We start from the raw sequence: 19,516 nt of genomic DNA, 5'->3' as shown, positions 1-19,516 counted from the left end.
TTGGTTTCTTTTCAAGAGTAATAGAAATGTGATAGTTGAAATGAAAGAGTAAAAGTGAGTTGATATCGGGAGAGCTAGTGAAAGAAGTCTTGATATAGATGACAAACTTGCCTTCTACGCCAGAGTTGACTAGTGTCTTTTTTGGTCTGCATCGATTTGTTTTTAAATATGGGATTTGGGACTAAGAAATTAATCAAGATAGGTTGGAGTTTTAAAAAAGTATGATTTAGATGTAATCACTAACGTTCGCTAGACACCATATCCTGTAATCCTGTGGGGCACTTGTACCCATTTTGGTGTGCGTCTATTTGTTGCCACATCTTTTACTTGCGCAACAGAAAGAAAAAGGAATGAACATCATAAAGCGAAATTCATTACCTTTCGGTCGATTTTGTCGGAGTATGAAATGTAATGGGGTGTACACAAATAGGATCCTTAATTAGATAGACCTGATCAGATAATACTGGCATGGTTCTCTTGTCAAGAGTAATGTGCGTCATTAACTCATTATGTATCAAGATTCAGAACTCAAGAAAGTAGAAAATTAAAGTTAATACTCTTTAGGCATTTAATCAATTTATTTAATCCACATGCCGATATGCCATAGACGTCATCCTTGTGGAAGACACGAAAACAATTGCATTAGAATCAGTGTTCTAAAAAATGCTTGTGGCGGTAATCGATCGGGAGGCATTAGAATCACCTTCTAAAAAAATTCTAGGTAGTCAGAATTTTAGCGCTAGGTGCCTAGCGTTTTTTTTTCCTAATATATCTTATAATATATATAGTAATACACACCTATACTATAAAAATAAAAAAAAATCATTTACCATAACTCAAAAAATAAATACAAACAAAAATACTTATTACAAAAATGTGTAATAGTTGAAGAATATTGACTTTATATAAAAACAAACTCTTTCTTATAATGGTATATAATTTACATTAGACTTTAGTTTTTAAACTCGTTCAAATCTGGTTTTTAATTTTCGATATTTAATTATTCAAAAAAAAAAAAAAAAAAAAAAAACTTTTGACTGGACCGCCTAGCCCGTCTAATTGGTCCGCCTAGACCCGTCTAATCAGTCAACCAATTTTTTAAATGACTTGGGCCTAGGCAGCAGTCTAGACCGATTTTTAGAACAATTGATCAGAATTGAGCCAGGCGAGCTAATCACCCACTTGGGCTAAAGTCGGTCCAGCCGATGGGATAAGAGTTGGGCTGAACTTGGCCCATAAATAATTTGATCTCTAAAGCCCTAAATAACTAAAAAAAACAGTCTAGGTCTAAAATCTAAAATCATGGACGAAATGGCTGGGTACTATTGCCACAACCCTTACTACCCACAACCACCACCACCCCCTCCTCCTCCTCCTCCTCAACAACTTTACGCGGCACCACCACCACCACCACCACCACCGCCATCATACCATCACCACCACCAATACCACCCACCCCCACTTCAATATGCTGCTAATTCGTCTTATCCTCAAAATGCTCCGATTCCTTCACATCATAATCAATATTACGGAGACCAATTTTACGATGACCTTCGTACCCTTTTCGTAGCTGGCCTTCCAGAAGACGTTGAAACTCGCGAGATTTACAATCTATTCCGTGAATTCCCGGGCTACGAATCTTCCAAACTCCGCCGCGCTACCGAACATAATAAGGTCCCACCCTCACATCTATTATTTCTTTTCTCAATTTTAGTGTTAATGAGTTTGATTCCAATTTTTTTTTTGTTGGTGTGAACAGCCATATGGTTTCGCTGTTTTTTTGGATCAACCGTCTGCGGTTGCGGCCATGCAGGCATTGAATGTAATAATTACTCCTGTTAACTTCACATGCTTATTATTATTATTATTAGTATAGGTGTCAACATTTTCTTAATATTGTGATTGTCACTGTGGGCAGGGACTGGTTTTTGACCTTGAGAAGAAGTCGACTTTGTACATTAGTCTTGCGAAATCCAATTCCAAGTCAAAGAGATCGAGAACAGGTTGTTATTTGCATTACCTATTTATTTTTCTATCTGTTTGTTTCAGTTGTTTAGAACTTTATAAACTGAAATCCATTCTTTTTTGAGTGTCAGATGATGGGGCGTCTGGTTCTTCTGATAAGAAGTTTAGAGGGTCTGCTGCGTATTCTAATTTTCATGATACAGGTAAGAATTTTGTTGCTTTCTGTCTTTAGGAGAATGTAAATAGATTTCTGTATCTTTTATTTTTAATTTTTATAAAGTAAGGTTCACTTGTTTCACCTGACCTTGGTTCTCGTGCTAGTAATGTAAGTTGATTACTTAGCCACAAGGATAACACATTATGTAAAAGCTCACATTGCACATTGGCACGCTTGGGCACTAACAGGTGTTGGCAGCAATATTCACATGCCTGGAATGGGTAATTCTGCTTACAACATGATCGGTTATTCATCCACACAAAGGTCATTTTGCACTACTTGAGCACAATTTTATTCCTTGATATTATTTTAACAAGTATAACTAGATTTCTGTGTATCTGTGATATACAAATATTTTAGCTGAAATGTCCAGGACTTGGTTGAAGCAAGTAATGGATTATCTTGTTTCCTGAATTTGGAGTGTTTAACGGCTCCTGTAGTTTATTTTAATTTAATACTCATAATCGCTTCTGTGCTTTTTCAGTCATGGATATGATAGTGGGGTTGCCGAAGGTGCAGAGAGCAGGAGAATGGTAAGCTTTAAGTTCTTGACATATGTGCATGATTTTGTTCTATGGCATTACATGTCATCATGATGGGCATTTGGACATAAATGTTTTAGCTGTTAATCAATGAGTGGATGTCATGGACTTCTCAAAAACCTTTAATGTTCTCGTGTGTTTTGAACTTGAAAATCTCTAATTATCTTAGTTCTTTGCAGAAATCATCAACACCTTATATTCCACAGAATAGTACTCCTTGCCCAACACTTTTTGTGGCTAATCTAGGACCAACTTGTGCAGAGCAGGAACTGATTGAAGTATTTTCAAGGTTTCTTGCAATGCCTTTACTTTTTCGTATGTATAAAATATTTGGTCAGATGGCTTGTACTGAAGTGTGTTTTTTTTTGCTGGATAGATGCACGGGTTTTTTAAAACTGAAGATGCAGAATAAAAACGGAGCGCCAGTGGCGTTTGTTGATTTCCAGGTAAAGTATTTCAATATATTTCTGCAAGTACCTACATTTTGTAATAGAAAGTTTAGGGTTGTACTGTATTTTAAATTCTTAGGGTCGATGGTCATTATCCATGCAGCTGTTCATCTAAGAGTCATGAATTATACTGCTTATGCTTTAAACTCTTGCTCACAAAGTAATAAGCTTTGCCTTCAGGTGCTGATTAGGTTTCTAGTGTCCATTCAAAGATAACATTTCAAAATAACATATGAGTAATAGTATGAAATCCTCAGCTGAATCCTGTGACAATGATAAAGGAAAATGAACCTTAAAATTTTCTCATCTGAGTTGGAGTAGAGAAGGGAATTGAGGTCAAATTGAATTTTAAAATTGCAGCTGACACAGGGGATTGGTATGGACGGATTGATTGAAACGTTAGGAGGATCTGGGTTTCTTGTATATCAATTGGTTATAGGTGGTGCATTTTGCTGAAACTTTGGTTTTCACCATCACTATCTTTGTTTCTCATGGCCCTGTTTGATTGCAAGGAAAATTGTCTGAGGATGTCCAGTGGCATAGGCAAGACTCAGGAGATTGGGCCAAAGGTCTTGGTATTGAATCCCACCTTCAGCAAGGAAAGGGGGATTAAGTTTCAATGAGAAAACAATTATTCAAACAAAGCTCAAGTTTCTTTGCTCTTCTAATTGTGTAAAAGGCGATTATTGGATTCTAAGGTTGTATGCTGGATGTTATTGGTTGTGTTAGGAGATCACCGGTTTACTTCCAATTCCAAATTGGATCAGATGTCAGTAGTTGGAACATAATGTAACTCACGTTCAAAGAAATTTACAATGAGAAACTAGGCGATGGTTGAAAGTTCTAACCGTAGTAACCTTCGTGTGAAATCTATGTTGACTGTATTCCTTCCTTGGTGTACACTCTGTACTTGGGAGGTAACCTAAAAAGGTCAAATAGGATTTTAAATGTGACACCACTTTTGTCCATTGTTGACCAAAAGCTGAAGTCTCTGGTTATTTTTTGAGTTCTAGGAGAGGAAAAATACGTTATTGGATTTAAATGTTGTGAGAAATTTTACATATATTTATATTCTACTACTGACAATTTTTTATTATAGTCGACTACTGGCAGTGTATATTGGTTGCACGTTTGCATATATTTTGTTCTGTCAGTTTATTGTTTTTATGCCCTTTAATATGTGTAGGTTTATCTAAAGAATGTGGTGTTAAATGTCCAGGATATTGCTTGTTCAACTGCAGCCCTTAATAGTGTTCAGGACATGATTCTTTACACGTCCAATGGAGAGGGCATGCGATTAGAGTATCCTTTAGTACCTCTATGCACTTCACTTTTTGGCGTCTTCTAGGGAGTTCCATATTATTGCACTGTTTTTTCTTAAGAGAAATACAGGTATGCCAAGTCACGAATGGGGAAGCCTAAGAAGTCGTCATAGATGTGAAGAATCGGACAGATGTATCACCTACTGGTGCCAGTAATCTAAAAGTGGAGTGGACTCTGTTGATGCTGTTATTACTCCGTGGCTGGGACTGCTCCACTGTTTTATGGTTTCTTCTTCTGCAAATGTGGAAAATATTTTGATCGTAATTACTATAGTTCTTCGAAATTCTTTGTATTGGTACAAATTGTCTACTGCAATATGAGAACTTTCATGTATACTCAAGAGTCAAGACTACAAATAATTCAGAGGAAGAGATCTCGGTGCATAGCTCAATTTTTCAGAATATTTCTGTATGTTGTTGCCACCATTATGTTATGCTGTCCAATTTCTTCTTCTGCATTAAAGACACCCCAATTCCTCAAAGCACCATCCTTTTACATATGCAATGTTGTTTATTTTGTTTATCAGAAGAAAGTCTTATTGTTTGTTTATCAAAAGTTGTAAAGGAGAAATGTAATTATTTTATGTTTATGGTCCAGCCGTTTCAGAATTATTTATTGTTTTCTGGTAAAAACATTTCAAGATACTGAGTAGGTAGATTATGACAGTTTTTTTTTGTTTGACTTCATTTATATATGTTAGTGTCTATTTGAGTAGTTATTTAACACGGTGATGTTGGTAAATGCAGCAGTGCCAACTGCCAAGGAATGTATGTTTAGAATGTTTAGACAAGGATTAGTTGAGTCAAAAAAAAAAAAAAGACGGGAAGTGAAAAACGGAGAAGATTAGATTAGTTGAGTCAGTTGAAGAGACGATGTGTTATGGTACAGTATTTTGCTTCCTTACAAAGAGTGTCATGTCGAGTTTATATGAACATTGTATTACATTAATCTTCTAATTTAGCGGAATGTGCTGGGAGATCTTTTCATATTATCCAAGACTATTTCGAACAAATCTGTCTCGGACTCCACATCAATTTCAACATTTCTGTTATCATTGTTGATGGTGCTGTGACTGCTTTTCGTTGTACATCGATTCAGCCATTCAGCATCAATCCTTCCCATTGAGAACAGCTCTTTACTATCTTCATACCCTAGGGTAGCGGTGTGACCATTGGTAACAGAACGGATGAAGCATGGGTTAGTGGTGCGATGTGAATTGGCTGGTGCGTACTTGAAAGATCTTTGCCCAAAATTTACAACTACTGTTATATCGATGTTGGCTGCCAAAGTGGGATACAGAGGGCTACCGAATTCATCAGATTTGCAGTGTATTACATGCACCAATTCTGAATCTATGGTGAAGAATATTTTCTTTTGACTTGGGTTAAATCCACAACCGATAACCCTGTCTGTGCTTTCCCATTCTGCCTTCTCATTTTCGAAGACGAGCTTGATTCCTGTAAAAAAAAAATGGTATATGAAGAGAAGGTTAGATCTTTCAAGATAGAAAGGTGTGATAGTTTGCTGATTTCATAATGTTGATTCTGAGAAGAGGACTTACCGTCAAGATAAACAGAACCGTTCGCATTGAATCCAATTGATCCAGGATAGGTGCCAGGGAGTTTCTTAGGAAGGAACCTCCTACAGTGAGCCCCAAACACATTGATACTGCCTCGCTTCTGCCTTCATCCTTAATAGCAATCTTCAACTCATCCGATTGAGCGTTAGCATTGGCGACTTCTTGAATAAGCTTAGTCTTCTCACCTTCACCTTTGCTTACATTGCGAGCACCGTCTTCCCTAGAGGACAATGTTGTAATCTCAAAAAAAGCTTCTTGAGGGAATGAAGAGTTCCCCAAGAAAGGGCCTGGCAAAGGTAAAGCAGTCTGAACTACAGAAGAAACACCAAAAAGAGGAGTACTACCAACAATAGCCTTCCTCAATCCTGAATTCAGCCTGACCTTCTGCATGTACTCAACCGATCCTGCACACACTTCCCAGCTTATCTCAGCTTCACTTTCTCTACCTAGATCAACAGGAACACATAAAGCCAATAACGCTGATCTAGTTGAAGGAGACGACATATTACGACCTTTGAAAGCAAACCGCGACCACCCATGTTCCACAGCCTCCAAAACAAGTGAAGGGTGATCAGACCAATCGAAAAAAGGTCTCATAGATGATCCACGTCGCAAAACATTATAATTCACCTTTCTCTTGTTATCTATATCATGTTGGTGGTGGTGTATGCTCGCCGAGTTCTTATGGTTAGTTTGAAGCTTAGCAATCCCAGACTGCAGACTCTCAACACTTCTTATCCTTGTAGTCTCTGTGAATTCTTTACGCTCTCTTTTTGAAGAAAAACACCGGAGAATCACAATGAGAAAGACTAGAACAAGTGTAACGGGCAGTACCACCGCCGTGACTATAATCCATGTTTGCATCTCTTCTTTTGCTGCCTAGTTTCTCTAATCTCTCTTTCTATAACATAACTTTTGTGTGTATAGAATGAATGTCACCAAAGAAGGTGTTATTCAAGGAGAGATGGTTCATTTAAATGTGGACGGCAAGCACAAGCGTGGACTAAAGACTTGTTCAAGAAAGGCAGGATGAATTGAACGGATCGTAAAATAAAATGGACTGGAAGCAACGCAACAGTAATTTTGACAAGTTAAATGAAATCCACTATGTAGTTGTTGGTAGTACTCCTCTTTTGTGACATGAAACGGTTGTTTTGTTCTTTTATATATTTTAAATTAAATGAAACCGACACACACTTTTGGAGCCATGAAAATTGCGTTGCTTATATTTGTCAGTACGTGGAGATGTCAGCCTACCAATAAACTACACTTCTAGAAGGAAAAGTTGAAGAACAGAATATTTAGCTCTGGGTTGACATTGTTGATCCTAGTTACTCCATATATGAAAATAATAATAAAAATAAAAATAATATAACTAAACAGTTATTGGCACTTATCCCCAAATGAAAGAAAGTGGTTGCCACTTTGTATAATAAAAAACTGATGCAACTTTAAGCATTTCTCAACTCACTAGCCATAAAGAAATTTGATGAGAACAGTTGTATAATTATATCCAATAGGTTATGCCTAGTGCTGTAAATGGGTTTCGATAACCCGATAACCGACCCGAACCAAACTAATAAAAAATGGTTTGGGTTTTGGCAATTTAGTTTACTTTCTATTGATTTGGAATTGAACCGAACCGATAAGATATTAGTTTGGTTTTAGGTTTGCCCTCCACCAAACAGATATAAACCCGAATCGATAAAATGATATTTTAGTAATATTTATGATTAATTTTGTATATATTTATCAATTGTGTGGTTGAAATTAATTGATTTAATTTAAGATTTAATTGATTTTATAGTTTTCGGTTCGAGTCGGTTCAAGTTCAGTTTGCAATATATCTTTTTGGTTCGGTTCGATTTCGGGCTCCTAACTTTCTTATCGGTTCGGTTCGATTTCGAGTTTGTAACTTTTTTATTAATTTGGGTTCGGATTTTCCAGAACCCGACCCAAACCGATCCATTGACAGCCCTGGTTATGTCATTGTTAGCAATTCTCTGAATAATTTGGAAATGATACACAAATCGAATTTTTGATGGCCTAAACGTTTAATACTTCCATACCTTCTGATAATTCGGAATAATTCCGTTTTTTTTTTCACTATAAACTATAAACATATAAAACACGAATTCCTGAATTATTCAAAAATTCATTTAAAAAATATTTCATATAATAATAAAAAAAATAGAAAACCAAATTCTTGTACGGAGGAGTAGCATGAAGATACATAAATAAGAACAAAATATATGCAAATGACATTTTTGTTTTTTACAATTCAAAAGAGTAAACTAACATAGAGACATGAAGATACGGTGTTGCTTCTAATTCTTATTTTCCCCTACGTACAATTTGCAAATCTACATTCTAAAATAGATATGAGTACAAAAGAGATAGAAATTAAAAGTGTTGGAGAAGAAAATGATTACATAGACTGAGTCTCATATTGAACTACGACTGACTTGATTCCAGTTCACTGGAGAGTTGGATACGTAGGCAGCTCACACAGACCTGAGTTTAGTCAAAGACCTAATTCAATCCCGCTTCCCCACCTATAAGGCCGATCACCAAATAAAGCCTTTACACCCCTTTTACATGGCTACAATGTGTGCACCTTGTAGTTCGCAATTGTGCATGACCACCTTCCCAGGTAAAGAAGTACGAAATCCTCAAAGCTAATAAAATGAATTACCAAAAAAAAATTATAGGATTGGATGTGTACACGCATTATAGGGTTATACCTACAAAAACAGAAGCTGTTATAGCAAGTCCAATGGGGTGCTATATGACTTTTATAGCACTCCAAAAACCAAAATGGCATTCCAATGGGACTGCTAAAAGGCTCTCAAATTTGGTTGGTGTGATAAACCCAGCCAAATTTGTGGCCTTGTCTAGTAGCTGCCATAATAAGTTTCAGGAGATGGACTATGTTAAATTTCGACAAATAGCAGACACTGTGTCGTCTGTGTTCATTTAGCACTTCAAAACACAAAAAAGCGATTGGAATGAAATTCAAGTTTTGGTATGCTATATTTGGCCAGGCCAAGCAAAGAAAAAGCCCTAAACTAAAAATCCTGTGTGGCAAGAGTATAGCGGCTCTCCATTGGATTTGCTCTTAGGGTTTAGGGAGTTGGCAAAATTGGTGAAACGCAAAGGTACTTGAATTGTTGGATAATCAAAATCGATTTATCCTGAATGTATACTCTATAATAAGTTATTCACAATGAAGGATTTCACTTTCAACAAACATAAGATAAAGTTGGCATCTAATGCTTGAACTAAACACCATTGAAGACACTTATTCACAATGAAGGATTTCACTTTCAACAAACATAAGATAAAGTTGGCATCTAATGCTTGAACTTAACACCATTGAAGACACTGAAAACGTGCTTGCATCTTTTCAAAATGTTTTGTTGTGCACATTTTTAAGTACACAAATCTGATTTTGGAATGCAGACGTGATCTCAAGAATCAGATTCACTCGTATATGAGACTTATGAGTTATCTTTTGCTTTCTCACTGAAAACTCACTCAATACTCAATAGTCAATACTCATAAATGAGGAGCTGGATAAAGTCATGTTGCAAATCTCAACCTTCAATAAGCTCCGCACGTATGTCAAATTCTTATTAATCTTTTAATCATTTAGGAACTGACATACGGCTGAAGTTCATTGACTCATATGGTATATTCGATCACAAGTCAATGCCACCAAAAAATTATTAACGTCAAAGAAAAAACAAAACCAAATACCCCCCTCCAACCAAAAAATATATCCCCCAATATATGCCAGCACACCATACGATCTGCGCATGGTAGATTTATCCAATATATATATATATATATATATATATATATATATATATATATACAAACAAATAAATTGTTGCACTTCTCAACAATGTACCGCAAGGTATATATATATATAAATCTTAGCTACCTCGAAATTTTATATATATATATATTAGCAAAAATTTCATTAATGAATTTTTTGCTACATATAGAAAATATTGGATTGAGCTAATTTTTTGTAGAGATATAATCCATGAAAGAAATAGGGTCAATAGGTAGATTATATCTACAAAAAATATATATCTTGAATTCATTGTTGTACTCTAAGGACCACAATCAGAGTTGTGTGATTATAGGGTCAAGTGATTACACCAACTGAAACCTTTTGTTCTTACCTAACACTTTTTGATAGGATGTTCTACGAATAAGGATGTCATTAAGATTAGGATGTCACCATCTATTTGCTTTGGTTGATATATATATATATATATATATATATATATATATATATATATATATATATATATATATATATATATATATTGGTTAATATTATACTTGATCCCCCTATAATCATTGATTGTGGTCCTTGCCTACCAAAATCAAAATCGTTTTGTTCTCTAGAATATATATTTATACTAACAAAATATCTTAGCTACCTCGAAATTTTATATATGGTTAGCAAAAATTTCATTAATGAGAGAGGTTCTACATATAGAAGAATATATATATATATATTCTTCTATATATATATATATATATATATATTCTTCTATATGTAGCAACCGCATTAATGAAATTTTTTGCTAACTGTTATAAAATTTCGAGGTAGCTAAGATGAGTTGTTATCGTACATATATTCTACCTAAACGATTTTGATTTGGTAGGCAAGGACCACAATCAGTGATTATAGGGACAAGTACAATACACCAACTGAAACCTTAGTACCTAACACTATGCCACAAATTTTATCATTATCAAATTGTTCTGGACGAATTGAAACACAACCAAATCATTAAGCATCTAGGGATTCCAATCATCTATTTGCTTTGGTTGGTATGCACTAGGACTCTAACTGTTAAATTGTATTTTAGTGGTGATGTTAGGAGAGTTGTGACATTGATATATTGAGAGAAACCAAGAAGAAGAACAATAGAGAATAATATAGATTGATTGAGAGAGAGAGGGATTGATTGATTAGGGTTAGAGTGATCTTAGTTTTTGTTCTCTACCCAGAATTACATATTTATACTAACCTAAAATATGATAATAGAAACTATTAGATATGGATATCAACACTTATAAAAATGCATTGAGACTTTATATATATATATATATATATATATATATATATATATATATATATATATATATATATATATATATATATATATATATATATATATTGTAGACATCTATATCTAATAATTTCTATTATCATATTTTAGGTTAATATAAATAAAATATATACTGAGCAAGATCTATAGAAATGGACTCGATAGAAAACAAAACCAAGATCACTCTAACAATCAATCAATCAATCAATCTCAATCTCAATCTCTCTCTCTCTCTCTTTATCTATTTATATATATCTCTCTATATAGAGAGAGAGAGATATAGAGATAGTATATATATATATATATAGAGAGAGAGAGAGAGAGAGAGAGAGAGAGAGAGAGAGAGAGAGAGAGAGAGAGAGAGAGAGAGAGAGAGAGAGAGAGAGAGAGAGATTGATTGATTGATTGATTGATTGATTAGGGTTAGAGTGATCTTGGTTTTTGTTTTCTATCCAGAGTTACATATTTATATTAACCTAAAATATGATAATAGAAATTATTAGATATAGATGTCTACACTTATAGAAACGTGAGACTTTACATATATGACATATTCTAATACTCCCCCTCAAGCTGTAATGACGCAAACTTGTAAATTACAGCTTGAATGATATGGCAGAAAGAAAATATAAGAATACAGCTCCCCCTTTGGCATAGAACTGCCTTTAGTTGAAGAACTCAAATACCTGTTGAGACTAGACGTTCTGGAAAGTGAAATTGTCGGTGTAGACAATGGCCTAACTTGAAAACTGAATTTGTATCACAGGCACAAACTGAAAACAGAACACCTGTGAGATGACTGCAGCCTGATAGATGAATCTGAATAGTACAGTGATTATGTGACTGCAACCTAAGATATCGATGAAAATTGAATATGGCAGTGATGATGTGATTGCAACCTGAGAAATCGATGAAAACTGAATAGGGTAGTGATGATGTGACTGCAACCTTAGAGATTAATACTGAGTACTTGGCACCACTGAGGCATAAAAGGAATCAAAACCTAAAAAGCTGAACCATCAACGACAGCAGGATATGAGAAGCTCCTCAATAAGAAGGCTAAAACAGAAATCCGATGAAACACCATAGAATTCAGAACCATGACATGGAAGGGAGTCAAACGAACCCTTATAAAATAAAAAACTTATCAACCAACTAATAATCAGGAATCCTACCAAATCATATTAGTTAAGACGAGGAGAAACTTCTGAAGAATACGAAAAACTGGACCTGAAATGTTTAGGCAAGGGCAGCGGGCACGCCTTGAGCAAGACTAATAAATCGAGCGCATGCGCTCCATGCAACAAAATTGAACAGCTAGTGCAAGATACAGAGAGGAGGGCACAGGCGCGCCTTGGCAAAGGCAATCTTGAGCGCGGGCACGCCTATAGCGAGTGCATGATACAAAGAGAGGGCAGCGGGTGCGCCTTGACGAAGGCAATCTTGAGCTCGTGCGCGCCCTATATACTGATTTCGAAACAGAGAGATTATGGAGTTAGAGAGATTGTGGAACTTGAATACTGACTTCGAACCATAGAGAATAATAAGACGAAAGATTGCGAAACCTTGAAAAGTGCCTTGAACATGGCGATGAACAGTACCCGTGAACAATGACGATGAACAGTACCTGTGAACAGTTTTGGTGAATAGTGCTGGTGAACAGTAAAAATCCATCCAGAGAAAGATTGAAACTTGAATTGAGATAGAAAAACTTCTTCTTGTGAGAAAGATTGAAACTTGACTTGAATTGAATATTGAAAATTGAAAAAAAAATTGATTTTTTGATAGATATTGATTTTGAGATATTCCTCTCCTAACATTCCACTAAACTTTGATTTGATTTGAACCTGACCCTCTGATACCATGTTAAATTTCATGTTAGTGGTGATGCTAGGAGAGTTGTGACATTGATATATTGAGAGAAACCAAGGAAAAGAACAATGAAGAATAATATAGATTGATTGATTAAGAGAAAGAGAGAGAGAGAGTGATCTTGATTTTTGTTCTCTACCCAGAGTTACATATTTATACTAACTTAAAACATGATAATAGAAACTACTAGATATGGATGTCCACATTTATAGAAACGTGAGACTTTACATATATAACATATTCTAATACAAACCTAAATCTTGTTCAGTATCAAATATTTGAAGTTTTGAACCATTAACTGGCAATGCTACTTATAAGCAATCAAACTCTCCATCAATATGATATCATAATCATCTACATATTTATGTGATTGGAGAGTTGTTATATTTAGTTTATCAGTTATATATGTATGTGATTTTAATATATTTCATTCAAACTCGTACATCAAAAATAGGTAATGGAAACTATCATAACAGGTTTTAGGTTCGATAATAACAATTATCAGAAATTGATCAATCTCTTTTTGTTTCTGAAATTTGATAGCTACCCAACAATAGACTATATATGCATCTATTATCTATATACTAAAGCATAGACCTCTAATGGAGGATTTTCTCTCTCCTATATGACACTCTAATATGAGAGTTAGTTTTTTCTCTCTTATGTGGCACTCTAATATGAAAAATAATCTTTTTTAATAGCCTACAATCCCACGTACATAGAACCTCTTTGGATAGTTTGAGTGTATTTCTAATCTTTATATTTGGAGAGTTTGAGTATATTTTCAATTCTTATATATTTGATCAAATAAAAAAAATTATTAAAAAATAGGTGATATCTAAAAAGTAATTTCCTATTACGAATCAAACACTTTTAGTGTTCCAATTCTTATATATTTGATCAAATAAAAAAAATGTTAAAAAATAGGTGATTTGTATAAACTAATTCCCTATTATAAATCATACAATTTTAGTATCTATGATAAAGCACCGACTTATTTTAAATATATCCTTAACACGGCCTCATAACATAGTTAAAAATAATTATACAAAAAATAACATCACAAAATATATATATATATATATATATATATATATATATATATATATATAAATTAATAAAAATTATAAAAATTAAAAATTAAAAAAAAAAACGAAAAACAAAAAACAATAATGACAAATATTTTAAAAAATATATAATACTGAATGAAACTAACGTCAAAAAACAATTAATGGGGAACCGAAAACTGGATGCAAATGCATCGAACTAACTTCAAATAATATTTAATGGGAAATCAGAAACTGGATGCAAATGAAAACATTAAACTAATCTTAAAAAGTAATTAATAGAAAATTAGAATATGAATACAACTGCATTAAACTAATCTCAAAGCAGAATAATTAACGAAAAATCAAAACTTGGATGCAAATACATCAAACTAACATAAAAAAAATAATTGTCGGAAAATCAGAAACTAGATGCAAATGCATTGAGTTAACCCTCAAAGATTAAATTAACGGGAAATCGAAAACTGGATGCAACTGCATTAAACTAACATCAAAGAAAAATTAATTATAAATTGAAAATATGATGCAAATGTGTGGAACTAATCTTAAAAAATAATTAACAGGAAATCGGAAACCGGATGCAACTGCACTGAACTAATCTCAAAAAATAAACTGGATGCAAATATATTAAACTAACTTTAAGAAATAATTAACGGAAAATCGAAAACTGGATGCAAATTCATTGAACTAACCTCAAACAATAATTAATGGGAAATCGGAAACTAGATGCAAATGCAACTTTATCAAATAATAAACGAGAAATCGGAAACTGGATGCAAATGCATTAAATTAATCTCACAAAATAATTAACGGGAAATCAGAAACTGGATGCAAATGCATTGAACTGACCTCAAATAACAATTAACAGGAAATTGGGAATTAGATGCAAATGTATTGAACTAATCGAAAAGAATAATTAACGAGAAATCAAAAATGGATGTAACTACATTGAACTAATCTCAAAAAATAAATAACGGGAATTGAAAATTGGATGCAACTGTATTGAACTAACCTCAAAATATAAATAGCGGAAAATCAGAAACTGGATGCAAATGCATTGAACTAACCTCAAAACATAGTTGGGTTATATGTTATGGGAATGTCTCGATAAGTATAGTTTTGCATTTAAAATGGTGTTTATCTTATCTCTTTCCATATGATTTGAAACTCCTTTCTATTCAAGTAACTTCAATATATATGAACTTTACCTTAATAGGCAATCTCACAAAACTTCAATCAAACTTCTATTATTAAACAACAAAATGAAGTTGAAGGGTTTTTATCAAAGGTGAGTTCTTTTTTTTAATGGAGAGTGAAGTTTTCACGTTATAAAAAATTTGGTTGAGTGATCAATATAATATTAATATATAATAGTTCTGCATATTTGCAAATATTTTTCAGAATAATTAATATAACAACACCCGTTCGTAGATAATCTTCAATGATCCCACATAGTAAATCAAGCATAATTTACTTTTTATGTCATGTTTGCAAGGACACTACATATGGACCAGTAGAAGTTAGTATTACACACCACATTGGATAATTAAAAGGAAATCGGAAACTGGATTCAAATACATAACTTATCTCAAAGAGTAATTAACGGAATATTGGAAACTTTATGCAAATGCAATAAACTAAACTCAAAAAGTAATTAACTAGAAATCGAAAACTGGGTACAATTGTATTAAACTAACGTCAGGTAATAACTAACGGGAAATTAGAAATTGGATGCAAATCCTTGAAAAATATTTAACAGAAAATTGGAAACGATATGCAAATACTATAAATTCGAGGATGGCTCACTCTCTATCTCTGCAACGGAGCTTGAAATCAGCTACTCTTCTTCTTCGCTCGGCTTTGCTTTCTCCGTCTTCCAAATCATTCTCAGCCGATGCTTTAGTCCCAGAAAGTATAGCCGCCAGGCGAGAGATCGGGTCGTTTCGTTCGGAATCCCCTCGATGAACATCTTCGTAGAAAGGTATCCCAAGATCCCCTTTCATCCACCAATTGATATTTCGATGCTCACTCAAGTTTGGTTTTCAAATTATATATCTATTAGGTTGTCATTTTCTCGCCAGCCTGAACTGCGTCACAACAAGGTTCTGGAAAACTTGGCAAGTGGAAAATCAATTTTATGTCAACCCAGAAGTATGTTATATTGTTTTCCTTTATCTAGAATTAGTTGATTTTATCAAGATTTATTCTTCTCATTCTATCTGCTTTTATCTTTGTAGATGGCAAAATCCATTGATGGGCTGGACATCCACAGGGGACCCATCTGCCAATGTTGGTGATTCAGCACTTGATTTTGACAGTGAAGAATCTGCCAAGGCATTTGCTGACAATCATGGATGAGATTATGTGGTACGTTATGCTCTATCACTTTTTTTCTTTGTTTGTGTTGTACATTTCTCTGAGCGTTAAATATATTAGAAAATGTCTTCCAAGAGACCAATCTAAGGGATTAGCTATTACTACCATGCAATTTACTACCTCATTTCCACAAAGAAAATGAGTTTTTCATGGGACAAAAGGCTTCCAATCGTATATCAAAGTGAGAATAGTTATTTGAAGCTCCTTTTACTGGGTTGTTCTAAAAAACCCCTTTCTTCTCCCATCAATGCGAGAAGATTTGTACAATTGTGGACTTTTGATTAAAGTACAACACGAACGGATCACTTTGCTGGGTGGTTATATAACGTTTTCCAAGTATATCAGAATTGTTGGAGATTTGTTGCCCAAGGTTTACGTCTCTGTCATGACTCACGAGGTCAATTTCCAATTAGTAGAGCTCCTGTTATTTGGTTTAATTTGTTCTTATGGAATAAAATTCCCAGGTTTTCTTCATCTCTTCAATTCCCTATAAAGTATATGTCAAAATCCATGTGTCCCTTATTTTCTTCAGTTCACTGTAGATCAAAACCCTCGGTGGACTTTATATTTATGTTTGCATGCCATATCATATGGTCATAGGTTTTTATATATTGTTACTGATACACTTTCTTTGATCACAGTTCCTGGCGAGGTTGAGAGATGGCTTCCCAAATTTCTGAATTGCTTTGAAGGTTAGCCTAAAACTATTGCTCCAAAGAATTAGAATTGTTACCGTCTTTGTTGAGTCTATGTCTCACAATTAATTTGCTTAAGCACCCACAGGTTAGTGTCTGGCTCCACAGGTTAGTGCGTTGGATATACACCCAAAATGATATTTAACTGCTATTAATAACTGTCATAACTGGATGATCTAGATTTATGGTTGCTTTCTACGCCACATACAGTTACAAGTTTCAAAGTGACTGGTACACCGTTGGGAGAACCCAATAGCCCCGATTTCGGAGTAAATGGCTATTTCTAAATAAAAGTATAATACATATAGGTATTATTAAATGCAGTCACTGATAATGATAAACAAACCATTGCATGGTCTCTTACGAGTTACGATTTGTGATATTTGTTTGAGATGAAAATATGATTGGACCATTGAATGTTCCTCTAGAGAACTTCTTTCACTTGGGATTTCGAAGCCCAAATTATTTTAGATTGTTTTTCTCTTTAATGGGTACAACACACAAGGTGTTTGCAGTTAGCTAGCTAAAAAATAGTAATGAAAAAGTTGTAGACAATTGTGAGGAGTGTCTAATAAGTTTCATGGTTCCGCTTACATAAACCAATGCCATGTTGCTCATATGCATGATTGTACATATTTGTTGATGTTTGGTGAACCTGCATACTAGAGTACGTAATGGAAATGCATGTTTGTGGTTATATCCTTTTAAGTTATTAATTAGTATTGTTTTATTGAATAGTGGTTAAATTTTTGTTTAAGAATCGGAGGATAAAATTTGAGGATGTATATGCTCTTCAACTGTAGATGATTGATATTTTTTTTCCTGGTTTTCCATTCATATTAATTTGGTTTTGAAGATACTGCGAACCACCTTATTCCTTTTTGTTTCATAATGTGTCAAGTTGATGATTATCATTGATCATCCTTACCATAAAAAAATGTTAATTTATGGATAGAGTAAATCGTCTGATGAGGGACCTACTTGTTTACCCCTATTACCTGGTGGTTCTCTTTCAATGCATCTATTCTCAAACCTCTTGGCAGCCATGTGTGAGGTGAAAACCTATATGTACAAACTATGTGGGAGTGAATAATGTTTCGCCTAATAGAACGTAGCTTAGTTTCTATTGGTTGTCTTTAAACCTTGTGAATTAAATGTTTTGCATTTATCTTATTGTGAAGTGCGGTCCTCATATTGCAAAGGGTTGATGGGAAACAAGTTCCGCTGAAGTGGGACAAGATCAAGGTAAACAAATCCTACACATTATTGTCTTTTTCTTTGAAAAGTATATGTTTACATATGTTGTGAGTCTATATGTTAGGGCCCATATCAACCAGGTGGCACAGAGTGTGGGTATTATACAATGAAGTTTATGAGAGAAATAGTAGAAGCTTGTTCAACTGGATCATTTGAAAATAAGGTATTCGAAAGTTTTGACAAACACTTTATTTGGCTTAACGACTTCGCCTTATTCTTATATAGTAACTCCACATGTTGTGCTTTGACTAATCCAGATAACAAATTTAGAACTGAAGGAGACATACACGCAAGATGAACTTGACGGTGTTCGACTCGATATTATTCAGTTCATCCAGGAAAATGGGGTGTTTCAATCGGAAGCGAATGAGAATGAGTTTTAGCTATGTTCGGACCCCTCTAGTTTAATTTATGAGTCTTACCTTTTTAATTTATGAAAAGGAATTTGAAGTTTGTTTTCTTAGTGCACTCAAAAAATTAATGGAAGTTTTTTTTTTTTATTATTATTATTATTATTATCTTTTTTTGCAATGTTTGATAGTTTATTGTACATTTTGGAATTTGTTGGGAAGATAGAAATGTTGTATGTAGGCAGGCTGTGTAAATTTTGTTTATGCGTTCGGTTTTAAGTGGAAGACTGTTACTAGCATTATTATTAATATATATATACCACGGTAATATATATTATATGCCATATATATATTATATTGACAACCGTGGTATATAATGGGCATTACAAACCACGCTTCTTTGAAAAACCGTGGTATCCGTTAAACATATATACCACAGTTTTGCTATTATTATATACCACACCACCTATTGTCACGGTTGTATAACAGTGGTAAATATATTTATACCACACTTAAAAACAGTGGTATAAGTGTCATTCTGTAGTAGTGTACATCAAACAAACTTCAGATAATAATTTATGGGAAACCGAAAACTGGATGCAAATGCATTATACTAAACTCAAAAAATAATTAATATAAAATAAAAAACCGAATGCAACTGCATTGAACTAACCTCATAGAATAATTGG

At 34.0% G+C, this 19,516-nt stretch overlaps 1 protein-coding gene, 2 long non-coding RNA genes and 1 pseudogene across 8 annotated transcripts; 3 read left to right on the top strand and 1 right to left on the bottom strand.

Annotated features, from left to right (window-relative positions):
* The first annotated feature begins 1,285 nt into the window (after nucleotides 1–1,285).
* On the top strand, nucleotides 1,286–5,085 carry LOC147519660 (RNA-binding (RRM/RBD/RNP motifs) family protein). Of its 5 annotated transcripts, none has more exons than XM_086591227.1 (10): nucleotides 1,286–1,674; nucleotides 1,760–1,822; nucleotides 1,919–2,003; nucleotides 2,097–2,168; nucleotides 2,371–2,446; nucleotides 2,667–2,715; nucleotides 2,904–3,013; nucleotides 3,101–3,170; nucleotides 4,393–4,475; nucleotides 4,566–5,085. In XM_086591227.1, exons 1-10 carry the CDS (start codon nucleotides 1,303–1,305, stop codon nucleotides 4,606–4,608), a joined length of 1,023 nt encoding a protein of 340 aa, XP_086447353.1. In that variant the 5' UTR covers nucleotides 1,286–1,302; the 3' UTR covers nucleotides 4,609–5,085. The 5 variants fall into 5 exon arrangements, with proteins under 5 accessions (XP_086447353.1, XP_086447351.1, XP_086447352.1 ...); XM_086591225.1 differs by having other exon boundaries at nucleotides 4,360–4,475; nucleotides 4,566–4,829; XM_086591226.1 differs by having other exon boundaries at nucleotides 4,393–4,666.
* Nucleotides 5,086–5,323: 238 nt separating this feature from the next.
* On the bottom strand, nucleotides 5,324–7,086 carry LOC147519659 (uncharacterized; annotated as a pseudogene). Its single transcript, XR_015212309.1, has 2 exons — nucleotides 6,058–7,086; nucleotides 5,324–5,953 (listed from the first exon to the last, which is right to left on the bottom strand). The product of XR_015212309.1 is annotated as an uncharacterized LOC147519659 (transcript).
* Nucleotides 7,087–16,105: 9,019 nt separating this feature from the next.
* LOC147519658 (uncharacterized) lies at nucleotides 16,106–16,510 on the top strand. The gene is made up of 3 exons (XR_015214270.1): nucleotides 16,106–16,130; nucleotides 16,212–16,300; nucleotides 16,387–16,510. It is a non-coding gene; the product is annotated as an uncharacterized LOC147519658 (long non-coding RNA).
* A 1,857-nt stretch (nucleotides 16,511–18,367) lies between these two features.
* LOC147519657 (uncharacterized) lies at nucleotides 18,368–18,986 on the top strand. Its single transcript, XR_015214269.1, has 3 exons — nucleotides 18,368–18,465; nucleotides 18,542–18,640; nucleotides 18,735–18,986. It is a non-coding gene; the product is annotated as an uncharacterized LOC147519657 (long non-coding RNA).
* The last annotated feature ends 530 nt before the right edge of the window (nucleotides 18,987–19,516 follow it).

Source organism: Coptis chinensis, chromosome 2 (genome assembly GCF_015680905.1).
Source record: "Coptis chinensis isolate HL-2020 chromosome 2, ASM1568090v1, whole genome shotgun sequence".
NCBI lineage: Eukaryota > Viridiplantae > Streptophyta > Magnoliopsida > Ranunculales > Ranunculaceae > Coptis > Coptis chinensis.
This window is presented reverse-complemented; position numbering and strand designations above follow the sequence as displayed.